Consider the following 26,192-nt stretch of genomic DNA (forward strand, 5'->3'; position numbering starts at 1 on the left):
AAACATTCCCCAAACTGTGCGGAAAGTTTGGATACATTACTCCAAGGTCTCGTTCAACTCCAGCTCTTCTTAAGCCTGCGACCTTTGGTTAGAAGGTAATTGGAATGTTTGTTTTAGAATCAGACCCTCTGCCACTGGCAAGCTGGGACCTTGGGAGAGTCACTAGACCGTGAGACCTCTTTTCCTTATCTGTGAAATATCTACTTTCAGGATTGTGGAGGTGATTAAATCATGATATTCAGGGTGCCTGGTACATAATAGACACTCAGGAAGTCATAGTGTTCATTCCTGTTATTGTTATTGCTGTTCTCTAGAGGAGCAAAGTATCAATGAAAGCAGAGGAGAAACATGGCCTCTGAGACCTGAATTGGACCTCAGAGATGATTTGGTCTAACCTCCTACCAAGCACAGTGTCTTAGTGGCGGCCGCTATAACAAATTGCTGCAGACTGGGTGGCTGATAAGACATAACAGATGTTTGTCTCACAGTTCTGAGGCTATGAAGTCCAAGATCGAAATGCCAGCAAACTCTGTGTCTGGTGCAACCGTTCACAGATAGCAGTCTTCTCGCTGTGTCCTCACAGGGCAGAAGGCGTGAGAGAGCTCCCTAGAGCCTCTTTTAGGTTCCATTCTCATGGCCCCCAAACCCCCACCTCCTAATGCCATCACTCTGGGGTTAGGATTTTAACACAGGGATTTGGTGGGGGAGGGTGGGGGCATAAATATTCAGTCCACAATACACAGGATCTTTCTGCAGCATCCTCTGACACATGAACATCCAGTTCCTGCTTGAGAACATCCAGTTTGAAAACTACAAAGACTACATAAATCTGTCAGAAAACTGTTCCTAGAGGATGTGCAGCCTGATGAGAAGACAGAGTGTTCTAGGCCAGGAATGAAGGCACCGAGGGGTTGATGAGAGGGATTGTAAACATCCGTGGTTTCACCACTAGGGGGCAGTATCTACACCATTTCAGATTTGTCAAGCTATCTAGAAATAATCTACTCAGCTAAGGAAGGGACAAGCAAGAAACCATCTCTTGTACAATTTAGTAAATATAGTACTGTGTGCCTTGGCATATGGATGATCTCATTTGTCTTCACATCTCTCCTAGGAAGTAGGTAGAAGTGAGAACTTATTTTACGTACACAAAATGAAAGGCCAGTGTTTGATGACTTGACGAGGTGATGACTGTGATGACTGTCCTGCTGAGCATGAGTCTAAGCATTCTACCTGAGCGTTCTCATTTAGTCTGTGTTAAATCCCTAGTCGGTGGATACTATTATTATCCCCATTTTACAAATGAGGAAATGGGGTAGATAAGTAACATGGCCAAGGTCACACAGTTTGGAAGGGGCAGTGCCAGAGTGCACATCAGCAGCTGGACTCAAGCGCTCAGGCTTAACCTCTGGTGCCACCCTTGAGGAAGGGCTAGCATCTTTTCTAGAACCCGGATCTTTCTCTTCTAGGACTATGACCATTCCCCTACAGCACTCTTTCCTTTGGGCTTGAAGCTGATATTAACGTCCTTATTATTTGCTCTTTCTTAGGAAGAGAAGAGGAGGCTAAAGGAAGAGATTGAAAGGCGAAGGGCAGAAGCTGCTGAGAAACGCCAGAAGATGCCGGAAGATGGTTTATCAGAGGACAAGAAGCCCTTCAAATGTTTCACTCCTAAAGGTTCATCTCTCAAGGTATTTTCCCCCAGAAAACCTTCTTGTGTTTACTAAAATATGATAGAAACATGATTTCAGCCCCTGATTTAGTTATTGATTATTCAAAGCTTTTGTTCCATTTATCTTTTTGCTCCGTCAGCAATTTCATAGCTTTTTTTCATTTTCAAGATAGAGATAGGAGAGAAATCAAGTGGAGTACTTTGTGTCTTTTGATTATTAGATCTTTGATTAAAATGACCTCTGCTGATTACCTCTGGATTTCACTGACCCACACTCTCTGTGTGCCTTATTACTTTGAGCAATTAAAAGCAGAAACATTGAAACTATAAAATAGGCAAATATATTTTAAAGGTTTAAGCTGCTTTTTCATGCTAATTTCATTATTTTTCTTTGTCATTATTAAGAGCAGGACAGCTGGGGATGGCACAGGTCAAATTTCAAAGCTGTTATCAGCAAAGGAGATGAAATGTGACTCGGATAGGCTCCCTTGCCAGGATGAGTTTGGTCTGACTACTCCCTTCAGTGGGCATAGCTCCTAATAAAGGAAGACAGAAGCGCTGCTGAGAGAATGAGCAGGAAGGAGCTGACTCAGGGCGATGATGGGCTGGTTGAGATGGAGGGACAAGAGCGTAGACTCAAATATGTATTTTTGCTTATACAGTTAGCATGTTTTGAGTCCCTGGCACAGTGAAGATACTCACTGATGTAGGGAGTACGTGCTTATTGAATAAATACATGGACGAATGAAACTTTAGAGATTGGAACTTTGAGCCGTTTTTATTTTCTGTCATCCTAGCTAGGTTACAAAGCCCTGACAACAGGTAAAGGCAGTATAGAATCATAGCCAGGCTGCAGCTGGTTAATGTGTGTGTGTGTGTGTATGTCTATCAGTGTGTGTACATTTTGATCAAAAGTCAGTTATTTACACTTACACTTATTACCTGTTTCACATGGAAACCAGTATGTTTTATTCCTAGAACATTTCCTTTAGTCTTTAGGATGGTCTGGGTCCCAGTTTACCATGGTTCTGCTGCTGCTGCTGCTGCTGCTGCTGCTGCTAAGTCGCTTCAGTCATGTACGACTCTGTGCGACCCCATAGACGGCAGCCCATTAGGCTCCTCTGTCCCCGGGATTCTCCAGGCAAGAATACTGGAGTGGGTTGCCATGGTTCTAACCCCTCCCAAATAAGCTCCTTATACTTCAATCTCATCTCAAGGCCTGCTTCAGGAGGAGTTTTCTTATTTGATATTTATAACAAATCTAATATGTGCAATGAACTATGAAGGAGGGAAGCACAAAGCAAGGTCACTGTCCATAGGGCACTCATATCATTGACCGCCTCAGGAAAACTCAAGAATTACAAGGGTAACCAAGTGCAGACTACCAGCTCAGTGAGGTCTCTGAGTGGAGCAGAAGGAGGAGAGAGAGGCTGTGTGGAGTAAGTGAGCTTCATTTATGGATCTGAAATTTGAATTTCATAAAGTCTTCCTATGTTACAAAATATTCTTTTGAGCTTTTCCAAACCATTTAACAATGTAAAATGTTCTTAGTTTATGGGTGGGTGGAGAACACAGGCAAAACTCTATTTGCATACCCCTGCTGAAGGAGAACGGAGAAGGCAATGGCACCCCACTCCAGTACTCTTGCCTGGAAAATCCCACGGATGGAGGAGCCTGGAAGGCTGCAGTTCATGGGGTCGCTAAAAGTCAGACATGACTGAGCGACTTCACTTTCACTTTTCACTTTCATGCATTGGGGAAGGAAATGGCAACCCACTCCAATGTTCTTGCCTGGAGAATCCCGGAGATGGTGGGGGTGCCTGGTGGGCTGCCGTCTATGGGGTTGCACAGAGTCGAACACGACTGAAGTGACTTAGCAGCAGCAGCAGCAGCTGAAGGAGAAAGAGCAGAAAGATGCAAACCCTGCTCACTTTAGACCATCTCTGCACAGCCACTCGGTCCCCCTCTGTCTGGGTCCATTTCTTCCTGGCTCATCGAAAATCAAAAAAAAAGAAGTGTCCTCTCTCTTTCAACCTTCCTTCAATCGCCACCTGACCTACGCTTTCCTTGAACTGTGTGTGGGAACGTGAGAAAAGTTGTAGTTATCGAGACTTATAATTTCTACTTTGTTTTTCAAAAGAAACTGCAACCCATCCTCTTTCTTCAAACATCTCTCTACCAAGGTTCCCAACTTAGCTTCTCTAGTGTTTCCATCAACCAGACTCCAGAGTTCCCACAAAGCCATTTATCTACTTATTCTGGTAGAGAAGGACAGGAAAGCCTGGCAAGTTGCAGTCGCAGTCAGACACGACTGAGCAACTGAACAACAGTGTTCTAGTAGAGAGGCATGTGTGAGCCATCAAAATTGACATATAAAAAAGAAACTTTCAGTTTCTGTGTAACAGAGACGTGCTTTCAAGAGTAGGCAATCTAGTGTTTTTCTCCATAGTATGTGCCTTGAAGAACCTGCTGTGGCTCTTGTTTTATAATTTCATTTCATGTCCTACAATTGAAATTCCTGCAACTGTTGACACTTTTGGCCCTGCAGCTTTTATAAATGGTCACAAGCTAAGATTGTCGAATGCCGGCGGGAGGAGAAACATTTGACATCTGACCACACGATATTATCCACTGGTGTATTTTGTTGGTTTCTCATGGCTTACGTTCCTCGTCTGAGAAGCTCAGAACCCGGTTTCTCATAGTTAAATTATGCTGGCAGTGAATGAGCTTTCTTACCTAAGACATACAAAGAATAAGTTTTAAGTAAATTAAATTTATAATTTTGTTTTTATTATTATTATTTTCATATACTCGTGGTGGAAGGAGTGTGGAGTTAAGAAGAGCACCAGTTTGCTGAAATGTGTGTGATTTTCCCGTTTTATTAGGACCACAGTGCCACCTCTTGGTTTATAGAAGAACCAGTTTCTCTCTTTAAACTCCTTACACAGAACAAGTAATTTACAAATTTAGTAGAAATTGTTACATTACCCAGAGTCACTAAGTGCAAACATTTGCCAGCAAAAATGCATCAATAAGTCCTGACAAAATGTGATGATGAGATCAAGCTGTATTGAATACTGTAGATACAGAAGGAGACGTTAGAGTCTAAGAGCCATAATGTGAATAAATGTGACTGCCAACATTAACAAGATGATCCCCAGGTCAGAACGATGCTACAGGTGCTACAAAGATGCTAGCGGTTCTCCATTCTTCAGTCCCACTGCTCTGCTTGCTTCTTGGTTCCCCAAATCTTTGTATGTGTGTCTGCTCTACTAAAAATGTCCTTTACCCTCCAACACACACACTCCCCACCCTCACTTTCATGAACTCATTTATAAAGCCGTGTAAACTATAAACTATAAAAATCAGCTCAAATACTAGAACATCTGAAAAGCTTTCTCCAACTCTCCCATTTTTTAATCTTTAATATGGTACCTACTAGGTTAAAGCGTCTGCCTCCAGTGCGGGAGACCCGGGTTCAATCCTTGGGTCGGGAAGATCCCCTGGAGAAGGAAATGGTAAACCACTGCAGTATTCTTGCCTTGAGAATCCCATGGACGGAGAAGCCTGGTAGGCTACTGTCCACAGGGTTGCAGAGAGTCGGACACGACTGAGCGACTTCACCTTCACCTACTGTTTAGGTTTTTAATAATTTCTAAATTTTTTTTTTTTGAAGTACAGTTGATTTGCAATGTTGTGCCAGTCTCTTCTGTATAACACAGTGACTCAGTTTTACACACATATACATTCTTTTTTAATATTCTTTTCCACTATGGTTTGTCCCAGGAGACGGGATGTAGTTCCCTGTACTACAGTAGGACTTTGCTGTTTATCTACCACTGAATTTTAAAATTTTCATTTATGTGTTCTGCTAGTCTCCCCTACTGACTCCGTGCAGAATTGGAGCCCTATCTTATACACCACTGGTGTTTAATTTTGTATAATAGGTTTAGTTCAGTTCAGTTCAGTCGCTCAGTCATGTCTGACTCTTTGCGACCCCATGAACCGCAGCACGCCAGGCCTCCCTGTCCATCACCATCTCCCGGAGTTCACTCAAACTCACGTCCATCGAGTCTGTGATGCCATCCAGCCATCTCATCCTCTGTCGTCCCCTTCTCCTCCTGCCCCCAGTCCCTCCCAGCATCAGGGTCTTTTCCTGGTGATGAGTCAACTCTTCGCATAAGGTGGCCAAAGTACTGGAGTTTCAGCTTTAGCATCATTCCTTCCAAAGAACACCCAGGGCTGATCTTCTTCAGAATGGACTGGTTGGATCTCCTTGCAGTCCAAGGGACTCTCAAGAGTCTTCTCCAACACCACAGTTCAAAAGCATCAATTCTTCGGTGCTCAGCTTTCTTCACAGTCCAACTCTCACATCCACACATGACCACAGGAAAAACCATAGCCTTGACTAGATGGACCTTTGTTGGCAAAGTAATGTCTCTGCTTTTTCATATGCTATCTAGGTTGGTCATAACTGTCCTTCCAAGGAGTAAGCGGTGCTCACATATAATTTATTGGTTTGTTGGTTGTTTGACAGACAGGTTGTCAGGGATAAAGGTTGGATGGATAGATGAGTGAATAATATTACAAGTGCCAGTACATTATGTGGTTCTAATGTATTTTATCTCATTCAGAAAAAATTTAGCTGGGAACTTTTCCTCCAAAAATACACTTCTAAGTTCATGTTAAAATCAGAAAAATAAGGGTTTTAAACCCTTTACACCTCATAAACTCGGGGATACTGATAGCACATTTTTGCATAAAGTTTAATATTAATGAGTTAGATTTTATCTTTGTAAGAAATCATTGGAAAGGATGAAGTGCCCTCACTAACATCTATAAAAGTATTGTTCAACTGATATTAGGAGTGAAGCATGTTTTCCAAAAAGCTTAAGGTTATTTATTAATAATCTCTGAGTCCTAGGCCAACAGTCTAGAAAAAGCCATTGACATTTCAAAGATTGTAGGCGAAGGTCAGCTGCTCCAGTATTCTTGTTGTTGTTGTTCAATTGCTAAGTCGTGTCCAATTCTTTGTGACCCCGTGGACTGCAGCACGCCAGGCTTCCCTGTCCTTTAGTGTCTCCCGGAGTTTGCTCAAACTCGTGTCCATTGAATTGGTGATACTATCCAGCCATCACATCCTCTGTCGCCTCTTCTCCTCCTGCCCTCAATCTTTCCCACCATCAAGGTCTTTTCCAGTGAGTCAGCTCTTTGCATCAAGTAAACGAAGTATTGGAGCTTCAGCTTCAGCAGTCCTTCCAATGAATATTCAGGGTTGATTCCCTTTAGGATTGAGTGGTTTTCCCTCCTTGCTGTCCAAAGGACTCTCAAGAGTCTTCTCCAGCACCACGATTTGAAAGCATGAATTCTTTGGTACTCAGCTTTCTCTATTGGCCAATGCTCACATCTCTACATAATTACCGGAAAAACCATCAGTTCAGTTCACTTCAGTTGCTCAGTCGTGTCTGACTCTTTGCGACCCCTTGAACCACAGCACGCCAGGCCTCCCTGTCCATCACCAACTCCTGGAGTTCACCCAAACTCATGTCCATTGAGTTGGTGATGCCATCCAACCATCTCATCCTCTGTCATCCCCTTCTCCTCCTGCCCTCAATCTTTCCCAGCATCAGGGTCTTTTCAAATGAGTCAGCTCTTCGCATCAGATGGCCAAAGTATTGGAGTTTCAGCTTCAACATCATAGCTTTGGCTATATGGACCTTTGTGAGCAAAGTGATGTCTTCACTTTTTAATATACTGTCTAGGTTTGTCATAGCTTTCCTTTTAAGGAGCAAGCATCTTTTTATTTCATGGCTGTAGTTCACCATCCACAGTGATTTTGGAGCCCAAGAAAATAAAATCTGTCACTGTTTCTACATTTTCCCCATCTATTTGCCATGAAGTAATGGGACCAGATGCCATGATCTTAGTTTTTTGAACGTTGAGTTTTAAGCCAGTTTTTTCACTCTCCTCTTTCAACCTCATCAAGAGGCTCTTTAGTTCCTGTTTGCTTTCTGCCATTAGAGTTGTATCATCTGCTTATTTGAGGTTGTTGATATGCACAATTCTACGGTAACTATAATCCAGTAGATTCCTGAACAGGACAGAAAATGGACCTATGTGCTTTGCACATGCAGTCATATGCAAAGGTGTTACTATTTGCTGATGACAGAAGATGCATGGCAAAGGCTATTTCTAGCCTGGAGTTGGGTATCATAAGGAGTCAACAAATATTTGCTGGCTTATGAAGAACATTTGGATTTGAGTGATGCAGTTTTAGTAAAATACAATGCTTGATTTAGCAGCTTTAGTTGTAGCAAAAATTTCTAGCTTTAAAAAATATGTATTAAAAAATACTAAACTATCCGTCGGAGAAGGCAATGGCACCCCACTCCAGTACTGTTGCCCGGAAAATCCCATGGATGCAGGAGCCTGGTAGGCTGCAGTCCATGGGGTCGCTAAGAGTCAGACACGACTGAGCGAGTTCACTTTCACTTTCCACTTTCATGCATTGGAGAAGGAAATGGCAACCCACTCTAGTGTTCTTGCCTGGAGAATCCCATGGACGGAGAAGCCTGGTAGGCTGCAGTCCATGGGGTCGCACAGAGTTGGACACGACTGAAGCAACTTGGCAAACTATCCATCAGTATACTCATAGGAGTTTCTCTGGGCTTATTTCCTTATTTCCCACTTGGACTACTAGGGTTTTCATGAGAAGCCTCAGCCATTCCTGGTGAGCTGTGCCCCAGTTTCACTCAGCCCCATATCGGTCTTCTACATTCAGGGCAAATTAAGTTCAGTAATAGCTATCAAAATTAGGAAACCAGGCTAAGCAGTAAGTGAACAGATCACAGTTCCTGGTTATCATTCTTATATATACAAATATCAAATCATTATGCTGTATACCTAAAACTAATGTTATATCATTTATACCTCAATAAAAAATGAAAAAAATTTAAAGTATGTCAGAAAGCAAAAGCAAAAAAAGTTAGTCTTGAAATGTGATTGTTTTGCTGTTGATTTATGTTTTTTCAGAGGCATTTTTATTCCATTCTATCTAGTCTTTGTTTCCAGAACTTCATATTTCTCTGTCTTCTGCCAATCCTACCTTCATCTCCCAGTATCACAAACCTCATTATCAAATACCTAATGTGTCATTTTCCTCCCTAGCAGAGGTGCTGTGCACAGCACCCTCTTACTCTTTGACACTCTTTGGTGCTTTTATTCCCCAGGTTCAGGAAAAATAATAGTATGGACTGAGAAACCCTCTTTATAAGCTGAAAATATTAACTGGTTTTATTTTTTTTCCTATTCCTAGATAGAAGAGCGAGCAGAATTTTTGAATAAGTCTGTGCAGAAAAGGTAAATATGGTTGATTGTTGAATTGAGAATCATCAACCATTTGATGTAATGGGAAAATTCTCTCATATTTTTATGCATGTCTGTGTGTGTTTATTTACTTAACAGTGGTGTCAAATCAACTCATCAAGCAGCAGTAGTCTCCAAGATTGACAGCAGACTGGAGCAATACACCAGTGCAATTGAGGTGAGAGACGTCCTCGATGTTAGGAAACTGAAGTGAAAGTGTTAGTCACTCTGTCGTGTCTGACTCTATGCGAACCCACAGACTGTAGCCTCAGTGTTATGGTCAAACAGAAATCAACTCTGATTGTATAAACAATCAGAGAAACACTTAGGACAATAATCAAGTCCAGTAGTGTTAGAATGTTAATGATGCTTTATTATTTTGAACTAGTTATAGAGAAAGCAATAGTAAAGATAAATTATAGAAAAGTTTTAAATAAATTATTTACTACTTTCCACCTGAGTGTTCTTTAATGAAGGTGTAATTTTTTTTAATGAATTTGTTACTTAACTGTATTATTTATATGTTCACAAGTATATCTTCAATATTCTTAATTCCTTATAAAAGGTGTTCCCATATATAGTTTAAACAGGTCCTTTACAACCATGACTAGTCCTTCTTTGTCTATAAGAACTTTTATTATCAAATAAATTAGTAGTATAAATTAATATAAAGATGATAGCCAGCTGGAATTTAATAGTCAATTTCAAATTGATTGTTTTATATTTGAAGGATCATAGTTTTATGCCTCTGTCTAATCCAGCTTTCTTTCCCCACTGCCAGTTGACCTAGGAGTTCTACTCAATTTGGAAATAATGTACATTTCCAAGTACCAAAGCACTAAGAGGGTAGGGTGCCATTGATCAGGATGCAATACTGATTTTTTTTCCTCCTTTGTGTAGACTTTCGTTTCAGTTGTCTGCTATGATGTAACTGGATCAGTTCAATTTGATTAGATCCTGCCCTTTGTACTGCAGAGTGGAGATGCCTATAAAATAGTTTGTAATGATGAGAGGGAATAAGAAAGCGTTCTGGATGGTTTACCAAGTGAATAATCAAGTCCTAACATTCACGAGGAGATTTTCAGAAGATTAAATGGCCACTAAAATATAAGACAAATAAGACAAATTGCAAATAGTTTTTTTCTGTGGTTGAATTGGTCATAACTCTAACAGGGTTAATGAAGCCAAGACTATGGCTTCAGCCTTTACGTAGTCCAGCAGTGGGGCCACTCACCCTGGCTGCCCACCTTGGTGACACATGCCACAGGCCCCAAAGCAGGACCAGGAGAGAAACTGCATGATTTAGGGTGTGTGCATCACTACTGCTGGAAAAGTATCTTGGATGCACATCTTTCTTTTTTACACCCGTTCATTCCTCCTTCCAGTATATTCTCCATGCAGTGGTCTCTCAGTCTTTCTCGATGTTTTGGCACATCCCTATCTTTGTTTCTTGGCATATACTGTTAGCTCTGCATGAAACGGTGTTTGTGCTTTCCTTCACCAACCTCTTTGAAGTCTTCCATTAGATCTGGGTTTAAATGTCTCGTCCGCAAAGTGGCCTACTTTTGCCCCCCTTAACTAAGTGTGTCGGAGAAGGCAATGGCACCCCACTCCAGTACTTTTGCCTGGAAAATCCCGTGGACGGAGGAGCCTGGTGGGCTGCAGTCCGTGGGGTTGCTAGAGTCGGACACAACTGAGCGACTTCACTTTTCACTTTCATGCATTGGAGAAGGAAATGGCAACCCACTCCAGTGTTCTTGCCTGGAGAATCCCAGGGACAGGGGAGTCTGGTGGGCTGCCGTCTCTGGGGTCGCACAGAGTCGGACACGACTGAAGCGACTTAGCAGCAGCAGCTAAGTGCGTGCTCAGTTGCACAGTCTTGTCTGACTCTTTCCAACCCTTTGGACTGTAGCCTGCCAGACTCCCCTGTTCATGGGATTTTTCTGGCAAGAATACAGGAGTGTGTTGCTGTGCCCTCCTCCAGGGCATCTGACCAACCCTGGGATCAAACCCATGTTTCCTGCATCTCCTGCAGCGCAGGTGGATTCTTTACCACTTGAGCCACCTGGGAAGCCCCCTAAACTAAGTACCACTGTCCTGTTCTGTGGTCTCTTGGCATGCTTTCAGCTCCACACTCATCTTTCATAGTACTTATTGCAAGGTGAAATAATACTGAATAACTAGTTACCATCTGTCCTACTAATGTCAGTCCAGTGGGGCTTACAGAGCAGACTCTTGAGTGCCACCATGTCCCCAGAGCCTAACACAGTGCCTGGCACACAGCAGGCACTCAAGAAGTGTCTGTTGAAGAAATGAAGTAGCATATCACTATAACAATAAGTGGCGGGGGGAGATGCTAATGAAAAGCATATTTCAATTTGAAAAGATCCTCTGAAGTAGATATAATGGTTTATTTGGAAATAGAGATGTTATCAAAATGTATGGAAATTATGAGTCACTTTTGGTGAAGGTGTTTACCCAATGAATTTGTTGAGTGATAACGTTGAGGCAGACAGGCTTACTATAGTTTTATGAGAACAAACTTATCAGCACCAATCCTAAAAATAATTCACATACTTCAGGGAACAAAAGCTGCAAAACCTACAAAGCCAGCAGCCTCGGACCTTCCTGTTCCTGCCGAAGGTGTCCGAAACATCAAGAGCATGTGGGAGAAAGGCAATGTGTTCTCATCCCCCTCTGCTTCGGGCACACCAAACAAGGTGAGCAAGGGTTGCTGTCTTTTCATTCTGGAGGTTGGATCCGCCACCCGCCCCCGCCCCCCCGCCTTTTTTTTCCCTTTTTTTTTCTTTTAGGAATTACATAGTTAATTACAAAAGCAGTGAAGAAAGTATAATTCTTACTTTCTTTTGCAATGACCACAAAAGCAAGCTCAGAAAGAGTGTGTTCCTGAGGTTCATATACTATGGTATGTGATTGTATACTGAGGTTGTATACTATGCCCTGGCCAGAGGCCTCTAAATACAATGCCCGGAGTTCATCACTAACCTTGGGATTGGCAGGGGAGGGGAAGTGCAGGGGGAAGAAAACCAGATATCATACGCTTTCAATATCAAGTTCAAGGTTCATTTTCCTTAAAATAGTCCGTATAATGATCAGCAATTGATTGGTGCTGTATGAAATAATACTGAATAGTATTTTGAGGTTGCTTTGAATTTCCAGGTAGTTTTTTTTTCCCCTTTAACATTGGATGCTTGACCTTTACAGGAAACCGCCGGCTTGAAGGTGGGGGTCTCCAGCCGCATCAACGAATGGCTAACCAAAACGCCCGAGGGAAGCAAGTCGCCTGCTCCCAAGCCTTCTGTAAGTAGCTCCAGGTTTTTCTGAATGTCTTTGATAGCTCAGCTTCCAGCAACTGAAGAAAACAGGCTGTTGGGAGTTTTGTCTGGGAAAAACAGGGCCCCTGTTCTTGGCTGCGACTGCTGAGTAACAAACAAGGAGGGGCTCAGATGAGAGAGAGCAGTCCCGAGCAGCTGCACTGTCATTTACCCAGAAGGTAGAACGGAACGGTCATCACCTCTCCTCCTGGATCGCGGAGGCAGTTCAGATTTGCCCTCTTAACTATCTGCGTGTTTAGTTTCTATTCTATGAGTTAAGCTAGGAATTTGAAAATGTCAAATGATCTCGGCCATTTCTGTGTCAAGAGCACCCCTAGACTTAGAATGTTATGCTGGCTATCGAACTCACATTTTCTAATTTGCCTAATTTCTGTAACTTAACACAAAAATACAGTGATTAGGTAGTTGTTGAAATAATTGCTGTAATTTCCTTGTCAACACCTCCAAAGAAAAGCCATTTAAAACAAAACAACAGTAAGACTAGAAACTATAAAAACTGGTTATGAATGTTATTTTTGGAAATTTAAAATCTTCTTATTAAGCATGGCTTTCTTACTAAAAATATTCTCTTAACCTTTTCAGTGAATGTATATGGTAGTTGCCTTGCATTTATCATTATAATCAAAAGACTTATGAAGCTCCCTACTGTCCACTGGTGAGCTTTCTCTGTTCAGTTGGCTTTTATAGCTTTGTTGGTGCCCAAGGTAGCAAAAGACTCTGCTGTCACAACTACCCCATTCCAGAGGCAGAAGAAAAGCTTCCCAAACCCTAGGTCTCTGCACCATTGAGCATTTAATTGCACCCATTGGCTCCATGTTTAATCTCCAAAGTCACTAGAGTTTATCACCTTTCCAACTGAAAAAAGAAAAAATGGAAATATTTCCGTACTCTTCTTGGGTACAATTCCTTATAATCAATTAATATTCAGCCTGAGATTCTTTACCTAAAGGCCTCACAGAGATATAAAACTAATGTGAACCTAGTTTACAACTATTGAAAAGAAATCTTTTTCCTGCTCCCAATAGATATAGATTCTTTGTGACTGTGGACTGTAGCCCCTGAGACTACTCTGTCCATGGGATTTTTCCAGCAAGAATACTGGAGTAGGTTGCCATTTCCTCCTCCAGAGGATATTCCTGACTCAGGGATCGAACCCACATCTCCTGTGTCTCCTGCATTGCTGGCAGATTTCCTTGCCCTCTGGGCCATCAGGGAAGTCCTCAGATATACGAAAGGAGGCCTATAAAAGGAGATAGTAGGGCTTTCTGGGTGGCCCTAGTGGTGAAGAACCCGCCTACCAATGTAGGAGACTTAAGAGACACAGGTTCAATCCCTGGCTCGGGAAGATTCCCTGAAGGAGGCATGGCAACCCACTCCAGTATTCTTGCCTGGAAATCCCATGGACAGGAATCTGGCAGGCTACAGTCCACGGGGTCAAAAAGAGTCAGACATGACTGAAGTGACTTAGCACACACAAGGCAAGGGATGATACCCTCAAGGTATGTGATCTTTAGTGCCTCAAGTTTCCCTAGCACCCAAGGTGATATAAAGAATGGAAATTATTTTTTAATGGCAGGTAATATAAAGTTTTATGGTTCGAGACCAGTGTTTATCAACCTTATTGAATTATCCCTTTGAAAACCTAATGAAATCTAAGGACCCTCTCCCCTAAAACATTGCATATAATACAAGTTCAGCAAGTTTGTGGACCCATTTAAGACTTCTCAGGATAGCAAGATAAGAAGAAAGAGGTGTATGTTTTTCTTCTTTCTTCTTGGATGAATATGGCACGTTGCTAAAGGAGGTGGTCAGTTTTTTACATGTATTTGCAACCTTGTTTCATTTCAGTCCCAGATTATACTCATATATTTGGTCAAGGACCTGACCCATACTCTTTTATCAACACTTTAACTGATAAGCCTATCATCTATTTCATCCTAATGGGAGTGTTAAAAAGATTCAATTCAGTTAGTATTACAATAGGTATAGCTGAGTCAAGGTTTCCACAAAAATCCCCATTTTCTGGGAATTATTGATGACCTCCTAAAAATGGCAGGACAAACAGGCATTACAGGGAAATTACAAAATCATTGCCTGCTTTATCTAATATTTAATAAGTAATTTGCTAGACTGTCTACTAGGGCAGGGTCCCCAACCCCCAGACTACAGACCAGTAGTGGTCTGTGGCCTGTTAGGAACTGAGTCACACACAGCAGGAGGTGAGTGGCAGGAGAGCAAGTGAAGGTTCATCTTTATTTACAGCTGTTTTCCATCACTTGCATTACCGCCTGATTCTGCATTTTGCTGAATTGTATAATTATTTCATTATATTTCACAGTGTAATATAATAATAGAAATAAAGTACACAATAAATGTAACACATTTGAATCATCTTGAAACTATTCTCCCCTACCCCTGGTCGACGGAAAAATTGTCTTCCTTGAAACGGGTCCGTCATGCCAAAAAGGTTGGCAACTACTATAATACTGTGTAGAGAAGAAAAGGAAAGAAGAAGGTGGCAATTAGTATACATCAGAATGATCTCTTTTTCCCCATGTCCCATTGGATTTTGTAGACTAGTGTGGCTTCCTTGATAAAGGCCAGGTCGAAAGATAATGATACATAATTGATGTTATAGATAAAAGGCCAGCTTGAGTATTCTTAATAAGCAACTTTGAGCTTTGTGCACATTCCAAGTGTAGTAGACCAGCAACATGTCATTCAGGAAAAGAAATAACTTGGAGTTCAACAAGGCAGGATTGTGAACCACAGACAATAAGGATTCAACAGAAAGGAAATGAAAATGTCCAAACTACTGGGAAGAGCCGGAAGGGTCCTGTAGATATGAGTACATGAAACTTATCAGACAAAAGGTTAAATCCAGGAAGGCGGCTTAGAAAGTCAGGTCAAGAAAGGCTGTTTAGGTCTTATCCAGGGTTTTTCACTCTGGTGGCCTGCAGCTAAGATCTGTGTAGACCAGGCCATCATGCTTTATTTTCCCTTTTAAAATTATAATTCAAACACATTTTTGAGGTGTGGAGGTATGCACTCTTTAATTTGTCAATTCCCTCTTTTTCAAAATTTAAAATTTTCTTCCACCAGCCACTTTCGGCTTTTGTGTTTCTAACCTGTCTCTTCATGAAAGGCATGTGAGTTTGACAGCCTGGGGATTCTGGTCAGGCCAACGCTGAGCTCAGGATGTCAGAAGATTGCCTAAGGACAACAGTAGAGAGGAGGCTCCCAAAGCCACCCTTCTAATTGGGGGCCATAAGCGATTTATTCTTAGCCCTTGGTTTCTATTCCTTGGCATATGTGCGTGGAGGGGAAAGCCAGGGTTGTGTTTCCAGATGTGTGGCACGTGGCCATTAAGGAAAAATCAGAGATAAGTTTTCTTACCAAAATAGTGCTCACCCAGTGAAACCTCAAGAAGAAGGAAAAGAGATTCGTGTTCAGTTCTAAACTTCACCTAAGATAAAAACCATCCTCTGCTGCTAGCTATGAATTAATTTTCATGTAATTAAAAGTGCTCAGAAGCTTGTCAAATCAATATTACTTGGGGTTTCTAAAAATCAGTAACTTATTTAAACACTGATCTATACCTTATTCTTTGCTGGGACATCTATTGCTATTTGTGGGTAGAATTTACAGGACTTCAGTGTCACTGTGTAAAATTCTGAATATGTCTGTTGTACCTGGTTTGTCTGTTCTTTGTGTCTAAACTACATGTTATATACAGCAATTAAAATGCTAATTTATCTTTCTTTTTGTTTAAAAAAAAATACCAACTTTGTCCTTCTCAGCTGAATTCTCTTCTTCATTCTTTGATCTCTGGTTGACTGGAAGTCTGCTTTCCTGCCTTCATTTTTCCCTGTTCTTCTGGAGTGGGTCTTTCTCTAAAATGTAGTAGTCCAGTCAGGTAATTTCATTTATATTTCCCATTTGATTTAAAATGCCAGTTTGCTACTTGGATGTTAATATTTTCTTTAAATGGACTCTCTAAACTCTTTAAGTGACCTCAAAAGATTCATAGGCAGGATTTAAGGGAGATACAATTCATTTTCCTCAGTAGAAGAGTATTCACATTAAAAAAAAAAGTATTTGTCTTATATAAATCAAATAAATAAAGTAGTAATAGCCACTTTCCAGAGCTACCATTAGCATGTTCCTGATTATAGTCTCCAAATTTTTTAAACAGTCTTCCAGACAATTTGGCAGCTTCTGCCTACATGGAAATATACAGTGGAACTTTTCAAAAACAACCTGATTTGTTGCTTACTGGTTCCAAGTTAAATAGGTGTAACTCTCTAACAGAATATCAGGAATCCACATCACAGTGAAAATCCAGAAATTTATTAATAATAAGATTAAGGTAAATCTGAACTGCTTCACATGATACTATTAACCAGTGCATCTTCAACATTACAATCTCAATAGTTATCTATGAAAAAACATATGTCCGCTTAGACTAGTGTCCATGGATAAATGCAATTGCTGTTAGCTTTGCCTTCTAATGAGAAAAGGGTTTGCCAAAATAAACATTACTATTTCAGTAAAACACATTTATTTTCCAGAAACTGCCTTTGCCAAGGACTAATATAAGCAAATGTTAGAAGAAAAGTAAATGGAAACAGAAATTTGGATCCTTGTCTAAGCCAAATTCATTATGAGGTAGTAAATAAAAAATCCAAGATATATAGCTGTTATCGTATTTTAGTGTTTTCTTCCCAAGATTTTCACGGGTTCTTGCATATGTCATCAACCTGTCAGTTTCTCTTATGGGTACAGTTTGTAGTAAATGTTTACTTTCATGGGGCTGGCTTCTCCTGATACACTTCTGAATTACCACTTGCTTCTCAGAAAACATAAAATTATTTTAGTCTGAGAAAAGTGTAATTACAAAAGTGTCCTAGATTGGGCTGCCCTAAAATAGTGGTTCCTGTGCAAGTAGTGTACTTGGGACGTGAAGAAAACACTATAGGAAGTGAGGCGGGAAAAGAAAACAGCCAATTAAGAATGTTTATTAAGCAACTCACTACGTGAGCTTTTAAACGTAACCCCACTGGGAAAAACCTAGAAGCCATCACAAAACACATGCTTCTAGTTACCCTACCTGAGGCGTGAGCGAGTCTAAGAAATAGTCTCTCACCAAATCTCATGGATGAGTGATTGAAGACTGCTCTTAGGGATGACTCTGAACATCCAGGTTGCCCCCTGGGTGGGCAAAGTGGGCACCTGTAGCCTGAGGAAGTCCTCAGGCGAAGAGATGCAGGGTTGGCCATTGGAAGTCCAGCTGATATGCATTAGTCTTAAGGGCTGGGGGCCGTGAGGCCAAAAAGAAAGCTAATTGGCAAGGGATGAAGTGTTTATCCAATCCCCTGAAAATTATTTATTTATTTTAGGTATTTTTTAATTTTTAAACTTTTTATTTTATGTTGGAGTATGCCAAAAAATTGGGCTTCCCTGATAGCTCAGTAGATAAAGAATCCACCTGCAATACAGGAGACCCTGGTTCGGTTCCTGGGTCAGGAAGATCCCCTGGAGAAGGGATGGGCTACCCACTCCAGTATTGTTGACTTCTCTTGTGGCTCAGCTGGTAAAGAATCCACCTGCACTGCGGGAGACCTGGGTTCGATCTCTGGGTTGGGAAGATCCCCTGGAGAAGGGAAAGGCTGCTGCTGCTAAGTCGCTTCAGTCGTGTCCGACTCTGTGTGACCCCGTAGACGGAAGCCCACCAGGCTCCCCTGTCCCTGGGATTCCCACTCCAGTATTCTGGCCTAGAGAATTCCATGGACTCCATGGGGTCGCAAAGAGTCGGACACGACTGAGCAACTTTCACTTTCATACCAAAAATTATTTAAAACCTATGTGCTATTCACTTCTAAGGACATAGAAAGTTAAAAATAGGCTATCTCATTTTAAATATGCTTATATTCCAATTTTACAGGTCAATAAACAGTAAGTCCTCAGTGAATAACGGGACCTCAGTGCTGGATAGTTTGAGCCCATTCTCGTGTCACAACATAGGTCAGGGTCTATATAAAATCAAACAATGGTTAGCAATCCTTTTGATTCAAACCATTTCACATCACTCGGATAAAGTGTGTTACACAAATAAACAACATGTGATTTATTTAGACCTGGCCAGAACATACAAAGAGCCACATATTAATTTTTCTGCTTTCTGTTCATTAGGATTTGAGGCCAGGAGATGTATCTGGCAAGAGGAACCTCTGGGAAAAGCAATCTGTGGACAAGGTCACTTCCCCCACTAAGGTAATCTACTGGGAGATTTGTTTTTCATGGGTTCATTTCCTACTGTATCCTGCAGTGTGAGGTCCCAGGGTCAAATGAGAAATAGCACTGATCCACAGTCTTGCCTGAGTAACCATCAGTTTCTAAAGACCTGTATATGGTACAGTGAAGGGCAGTGTCATGGAGCCTTCAGCGTGGTAGGTTTGTCAGTTACACGAGGTAAATAGTCCAGATCCGTGAGATGGTTCCCAGACTTTCCAGAAACATCGTAGTGAAAGGGGTGTTGATCTATACCATGAAACTCTTTCTAAGATATTCTAAGTCCAGGTTTGAAGATCAGAATTTTCAGATTGCCCAGGGAAGAAACTTCTCTCTCCCTACAGGGTAGTTTTAAAGCTGCTTTCTGGAGCCATTCTAAGGGGTCGCATTGCCAGCAGCCTAGGACTCAAGGCTGATATGACAAAAAATTAAAATAACATTCAAAAGTTAGCAAAATTTGCTACCCTATGAAAACTAGTGGCTAAGGATGTTTGGATTTGTCTTTTTTTTCTTCTTCTGCTTATTCTTCATAAAGGGGACTCTGGACAATACCTAAATGATGCATAAACTAAAAACAGGACCCCTTGTTGTAGCATTTTATTTCAAGTAATAATTCCAGTCTTCTCTTTTGGTAGAGAGAAAATTGAAAAAAGAAAAATCAGGGAGTAACAGTTAGTAAAATTAGACTAGTCTGCTTATGGCCAGGGTAGAACTCCATACACAGAAGCACTTTTTAAGCAACTTAGGACTGAAGAACATCTCAAAAGCATCTGAAGAATCACTGCAATTCACAAAAGGGAAAGAATTGCTTCCTCTTTCCTACTTCTGTGTGCTAAAGTCTGGGCTGTTAAGTCTGAGTGTGTTATTCCATCTTCTCTATTAGTTCTCAGTTGTTACATTCTTGTCATAAAATCCACTGGGCCAGCCTCTCTACTTAAATGACTTTTAAATAAGCTTTCTAAATAATCGCTAAATATATTAAAAGTATCAGTAATAATTATCACCATTACAAATCGCTAACATGTAATGAACATACACTATATACAAGAAACTGTTCTACCTTCTCAACCTACCTTATCTTATTTGACCCTCCAGTCACCATTATTTATTTTATTTTTCAGTCACCATTATTATTATTAGCCCCATTTAGATCTGAGGAAAATGAGGCACAGAGAGTTAAGTAACTTTCTCAAAGTCACACAGCAAACAAGGAGCAAAGCCTGGATTAAACTCAGGCAGTCAGATCTGAGCCTGCATTCTTAACTATTATACATGATGGGGTTTTTATGAGAATTGCATACTCAATAGAAAATATAACATTCTGAGTTTCTTATACAGTTTTCTCCTGGTGGAAGGGAAAGGAGTCATTTTTCAGTTGTTCATTAAAAAAAAAAGAAGAAGAAGTTTTGTTGGCCTAAGCCATTATGACCCTTCTAGGAAAGATCTTTCATAAATGACAGTCCAAATGTTTATATAGTCTCCTTTCTGAGTAGGAGATAGCTGTCCATAGGCCATCATCACAAGTTTAATAGATCCCCTCTGGACAGCATTCCTCTGAGGCAGTGTTCTAGAAAGTAAAGATACGGTCTGGGATGGTCAGACTCAGACAGCACCACTCACATACAATACAACACAAACGGTACTCCCTGAAATTGTGCAACATTGTGATAAAGGGTAAGACTTCACACATACCAGCCCCTCCTCTTTGATCTATACCATGAAACTCTTTCTACAGTAATAATAATAACATAACCAGCAGTCCCAGAGCTGAGTTTATGAGGTAGCAAAGTAGACAGCTCCTTTGGGCCAAAATGTCAAACTCACTAGTGTCATGTCATGCAGTAATTCCTTTGAAATGAAACTATCTATTTGAAATTGCGGATTCACAACAACTCAACATTCATGAATACTTCAGCAAAGACTTTTATCAGCTAGCAGAAGAAAAGAAATGGTGTACAATGAGACCATGGATCAGACATGTTTCTAGGGTAGGGGTGTATGAATAGGAAGTAGGAAATGAAAAACCGGAGAGAACTGAAGATAAGCCTAGTCCGCTTTACCATCATGCCTTGATGTGGCCTAGACTAAGCCATTCAGTCATGCATGCCTATCTTGGGATGCATATCATAGAGTCCTGGCCCTTATAGTAGTTAAAAAAAAAACAACAAACCTCTTTGACCCTGAATGCCATGAGCAAGGCTCCAGATCAAGATATGAAAAAGGGAATATAAAGAAGAAAAAAAGAGGAAAGTGAAAAAAACAACAGAGGAAAGGATAGACTGAAAGAACAGGAGCATATTTAAATGAAATGCCAACAATAATCCTCCCTTTCATAAACATTTATTCCTGCCATATTATGATTCTTTTTTTTTAATCTGACACAAAATGTCTAGCTGAAACACCATGGCCTGCCTATTTAAAGCTTTCTTCTCTTAGCAGGTTTGAGACAGTTCAAGAAAGAACCCAAAGTAGCCGCTCAAGATGCTGGACCAGCTCAGTTGAAGAGGGCTAATTTGCTCTGTTTTATATTTATGTTGATTTACTAAATTGGGTTCATTTCCTTTTGTTTTGTTTTTCATTATCCCAGTAAACCCATGTATATTATCACTATATTTAATAATCACAGTCTAGAAATGTTCATGGTAAAAGTACTGCCTTTGCACAGGAGCCTGTTTCTAAAGAAACCCATGCTGTGAAATAGAGACTTTTCTACTGATCATCCTAACTCTGTGTCTGAACAGTGATACCAGCCACATTGAAAGTCAACAAAAGGAGATCCGAGTTGGAAATTGCCTGAGGAATGTGCAGTATCCAGAAAAATGAAACCTAGTGGTTTAAAAACAAAACAGAAGTCATGTCATTTCTGCACTTTAGAATAAAGCATGGAAGAAATTATCTTATAGGCAATTATAACACTTTGTGAAAGTAACCCACTTCAGATTTGAGATACTGCAATGTTTCTCTTCAAAATAGAAAGATGTACGGTTAAGGTATTACTTTTTTCATGTTGATGAATATCTAAATTGGGTTATGATGTTAGCTGACAGTGGTACTGATTTCTTTAGGTTGGTTGCTTTGTGGATTTCTTTGGTAGTGATAGTAAACCACATTTTAGATGACCCTGATCATGTATGTATGTGCATACATGTACACAAACACACTAATGGTAGAAAGCTTTTTTATGTGCTAGGCTATTATATTTAGCAGTATGTCCCTGTAACTAGCCAATATCACTGCTTTTTAAAAACTAAAAATCACAATATTATATTAATATTTCATATTTGCCAATAGCAACATGGCAGAATAGGTATCGATATGTTTCCAATGCTGGATAACCTATAAGAGAGATTCAAAGTGTCAAAATGCATTGACATTTTCTATAAAACATAGTACTTAGTTTATAATTAAGAGCAATCTTGAAGTCCAGTGTGAATTGTACCAAATCTACCAAACTTAAAGCTTGCTCAGAACTTCACTCTTAAGAATCAAGTTCACAATAGATTGGCTTAAATGCTATCTGAGTTCTCTTCCTTCTCTGAAAATTAAAGACAAGAATCTTAGTGACAAAATTGTACAGCTTAGAATTCCATAAATAAGTGTACTAAGACCAACTTTGACTAATCTCTGGAAGCAGAAAAGTAAGCAAAAGCCACTATTTAGGAGTCATGACCTACTTACATCTTTAACATCTTTTTAGTTAAACTTTTCTACCTTTATTAGTCATTGGTACTTGCCATAAGTTGATAATGTGCTGAGCTTTCAAAAAATATATATGTAATTTTCATTAGTTTTACCTTTTTCCCCAAGAGTCTGTCAACTCATCATTTGTACACACACAATCCAGATATCAGATCTTCTTTTAGCTCATATGCATTCATCTATTCTTCACAATAAATAAGAGTACTCCAGTGTCTTGGCAATATGTTCTAGCATAGAGCTATACGTATAGTGTAGTTCTATAAACCTATACCTCATGACTTACCAAAGTTATCTTAGTATCAATTCCTACCACAATGAGGGAGCCTCCCAAATGACCCTTTTCTAATCCACAATGTTCCCTGGGGGAGCTTGCCAGGGTAGGGCTGGCATGAGGAGTGACTAGCGCCTTCCAGAGGCTCTTTTCCTCGAAAATCAATATAGAGTTGTTGACTCCTCTAGCTTTTAGCACACCTAGGCCAAAGAAAGTAAAGCCAGCAATATTGCACAAGTCACCCACCCATGACAGAGTAGACATGAGTCTATGATAAGATGAACTAGAATTCACGTGCAGTGTCTGAGTTAGCACTGACTCCCACGACTGGAGTGAAATGGATCAAAGTTTGAATTATGGCCTATATCGAGATAAAGTTTCTTTGTTGTACTTTTGAATAAGAGCTTCTCCTGATCACTGTTATATATTTTTTTCTAGAAAGTCTAAAGTTAAGAAGAGAATATATCGATTGATCCTGACTTTTATTCCAGTATTTGGATGGAATAACTTTTAGGGTAGATTTTTGTTTGGTTTGAATTTAATTTTTTGAAAAAGAAACTCCTCGTTTACTTGTTTCATTACAATTCTCTTTGTTATCTTTTTAAGAGATAAACCTGCAAGGTGACTAGCATGTTCTGTGAATCTGCCATTCCTGAAAATTTTATAAACACAATATTTTTCACTGATAATTGATCGCTGCAATAAATATATATTGTGAAAATGCATCCACAATAAATGGAATTCCTCCAAATGTCTTTGCCTCACTTGTTTTATGTACTATATTGATTACAAGAGTTCTGTCTGATGTAATAAAGATGATGGCATAGCAAAATGTGTATTTCAGATTGAGTCTTGGATTCATTTTTTAAGGAAGAAAGCTATTTCATATTATTAGATACTTCTTATTACAAGCAGTTTTTCAACAGAACATTAAGAATCGCTCTGACTGGGACAACTGATCAAACATATATGGAAAGTTTGAAAAGAGGGATTAAAAACTTTTTCTTAAAAAAAAATTATCAAATGTTCCTTTCTCCTCCTCTCATTCCCCATGTTGTCACAAGTCATTGCTCTTGCTCCTGCGGTGGCAGTATTGTTTTCTAAAAGGCAGTGTCTTTTATAGTAGAAATATCCATTTAATATATACTGCTATACTGCTAAGTCACTTCAGTCGTGTCCGACTCTGTGCGACCCCATAGACGGCAGCCCATCAGGCTCCCCCGTCCCTGGGATTCTCCAGGCAAGAACACTGGAGTGGGTTGCCATTTCCTTCTCCAATGCATGAAAGTGAAAAGTGAAAGTCAAGTCGCTCAGTCAGGTCCGACCCTCAGCGACCCCATGGACTACAGCCCACCAGGCTCCTCTGTCCATAGGATTTTCCAGGCAAGAGTACTGGAATTGGGTGCCATTGCCTTCTGCAGGGGGCTTCCCTGGCGGCTCAGAGGTTAAAGCATCTACCTCCAATGAGGAAGACCCGGGATCGATCCATGGGTCGGGAAGATCCCCTGGAGAAGGAAATGGTAACCCACTCCAGTATTCTTGCCTGGAGAATCCCATGGACGGAGAAGCCTGGTAGGCTACAGTCCACGGAGTCGAAAAGAGTCGGACACGACTGAGCGACTTCACTTTCACTTTCAATATATACTATTTGTCTATAAAATACTATTTGCAAGACACTAGTGATTATATTTAAATCCAAAGGTATTTTTTCATAGCAGTTTTATATATTTAAGTAGCACTACTTGAAATCTGAGGCTCGTCTTACAAAGGTTTTATTTATTTACTTGTATTATTTTGACTGTGCTGGGTCTTCATTGCTGTGTGCGAACTTTCTGCAGTTGTGGCATTCAGGCCTCTCATTGCAGAGCAGGGACTCTAGCACACGCGGGCTCAGTTCCCATCATGGTATATGGGATCTTAGTTTCCCCCACCAGGGATTGAACCTGTGTCCCCAGCATTGGAAGGTGGGTTCTTAACCACTGCACTACCAGGGAAGTCCCCTCATAAAGGTTTTAAATTGTGAGTCCAGAGGCTCTGAACAGTCCCCTCAGCCCTGTTCATAAGACTGATAAAGAGTTAGCAAACTACTGTACCTTAAAAACATTAGTACTTTTGACATTTCCATCCTCATAAGGACTCTAAGTTTAGACAATAAGATACTTATCATCAAAGTCTATCACAAAATTAAGCAATGAAAAGCATACAGCCTGTAGTACTAGTACCAAACTGATAGGATTAGGGATGGGTCAAAGTTAGTCCTACAATGTGCATATTCAGGGTTTGAGCTCAAAGATGTTACGGTCTTGTGTGTGATGTAGAAACAGGTCTGTATTAGGGAGTTTTTTCTACTCTTGCTTGCATGTGTGTTCCAAGTAGAAAGATGGATAAGATCTCATGATCCTAAACACATCTTCCACAGAATAAGGAGATGGCCTAATAAGGTCTTGATTTGAGTGCTGTGTCTATTTGTGTTTAAGCTTATTAATCATGTTGTCCAAACATTCTATATCCTTACTAATGTTTTGTTCCTTTCTTCTAGCTATGACTGAAAAAGGAATGTGAAAATCCCCCTCTATTATTATGGAGTTGTCTATTTCTACTTGTGAATATATTAATTTTGCTTTCATATTTTAAGCTCATGGTTTTGGTGCATACAGAAATCTGGAATCATTTTCCAAGTGAATTGAATTATTTTAGTATTACGAAGTGCATGTGCCTACTAAGTTGCTTCAGTCTTGTCCAACTCTTTGTGACCCAATAGATTGTAGCCCACCAGGCTCTTCTGTCCATGGAATTCTCCAGGGAAGAATACTGGCATGGGTTGCCATGTCCTCCTCCACAGGAAACTTCCTGACCCAGGATTGATTGAACAGTGTCTCTTAAGTATCCTGCATTGGCAGGCAGGCTCTTTACTGGTAGCACCACAATTATGAAGTGATGCTCTAATTATAGAAAAGATTTTTGCCTTAAAGTTTATTTTTTCTATTCTTAACGTTGCTTCCATGGCTTTCTTTTGGTTAGCACTCGCAGGTGGCTCAGTGGTAAAGAATCTGCCTGCCAGGGCAAGAAACACAGGAGGTGCAGTTCAATCCCTGGGTTGGGAAGATCCCCTGGAGTACGAAATGGCAACCTTCTCCAATTTTCTTGCCTGGAGAATCCCATGAACAGAGGAGCCTGGTGGGCGATAGTCTATGGGGTCCCAAAGAGTCAGACTGAGCAACTGAGACTTGGCAACTGCTAACTTTACTTCTACCCTTTTACTTTTTTCTTTTTAACTTCATTGCCTCAACGATTAGTTGTAGTTTTTGGTCTCTTATTTTTCAATTTTTTTTTTTATTGGAGTAGCTTTACCGTGTTGTGTTAGTTTCTGCTATGAAGCAAAGTGAATCAGCCACATGTGTACATACATTCCCTCTTCCTTGGATTTCCTTCCCATTTAGGTTACAACAGAGCATTACAGTCGGTTCTCGACTCTTTTATTTTCAACCTTTGTGTGTGTGTGGTGTGTGTGTATTTGATGTATAACTTTCTCTACCCC

At 40.4% G+C, this 26,192-nt stretch overlaps 1 protein-coding gene across 8 annotated transcripts in view; it reads left to right on the plus strand.

Annotated features, from left to right (window-relative positions):
* CALD1 (caldesmon 1) overlaps positions 1-23,497 on the plus strand; it is a 231,591-nt gene extending 208,094 nt beyond the window's left edge. For 7 of the 8 annotated variants that reach the window (XM_070369035.1, XM_070369036.1, XM_070369037.1 and 4 more), the window contains 7 exons: positions 1,551-1,691; positions 8,988-9,031; positions 9,137-9,215; positions 11,620-11,757; positions 12,263-12,358; positions 18,586-18,666; positions 21,121-23,497. In XM_070369035.1, the coding sequence (XP_070225136.1) occupies positions 1,551-1,691; positions 8,988-9,031; positions 9,137-9,215; positions 11,620-11,757; positions 12,263-12,358; positions 18,586-18,666; positions 21,121-21,129 (588 nt within the window). In that variant the 3' untranslated portion in view covers positions 21,130-23,497. The remainder of the gene's footprint in view (positions 1-1,550; positions 1,692-8,987; positions 9,032-9,136; positions 9,216-11,619; positions 11,758-12,262; positions 12,359-18,585; positions 18,667-21,120) is intronic. The other variant, XM_070369039.1, reaches the window with a different exon arrangement.
* Positions 23,498-26,192: the final 2,695 nt, after the last annotated feature.

The sequence above is a fragment of the Bos mutus genome, chromosome 4 (assembly GCF_027580195.1).
Source record: "Bos mutus isolate GX-2022 chromosome 4, NWIPB_WYAK_1.1, whole genome shotgun sequence".
Classification (NCBI taxonomy): Eukaryota; Metazoa; Chordata; class Mammalia; order Artiodactyla; family Bovidae; genus Bos; species Bos mutus.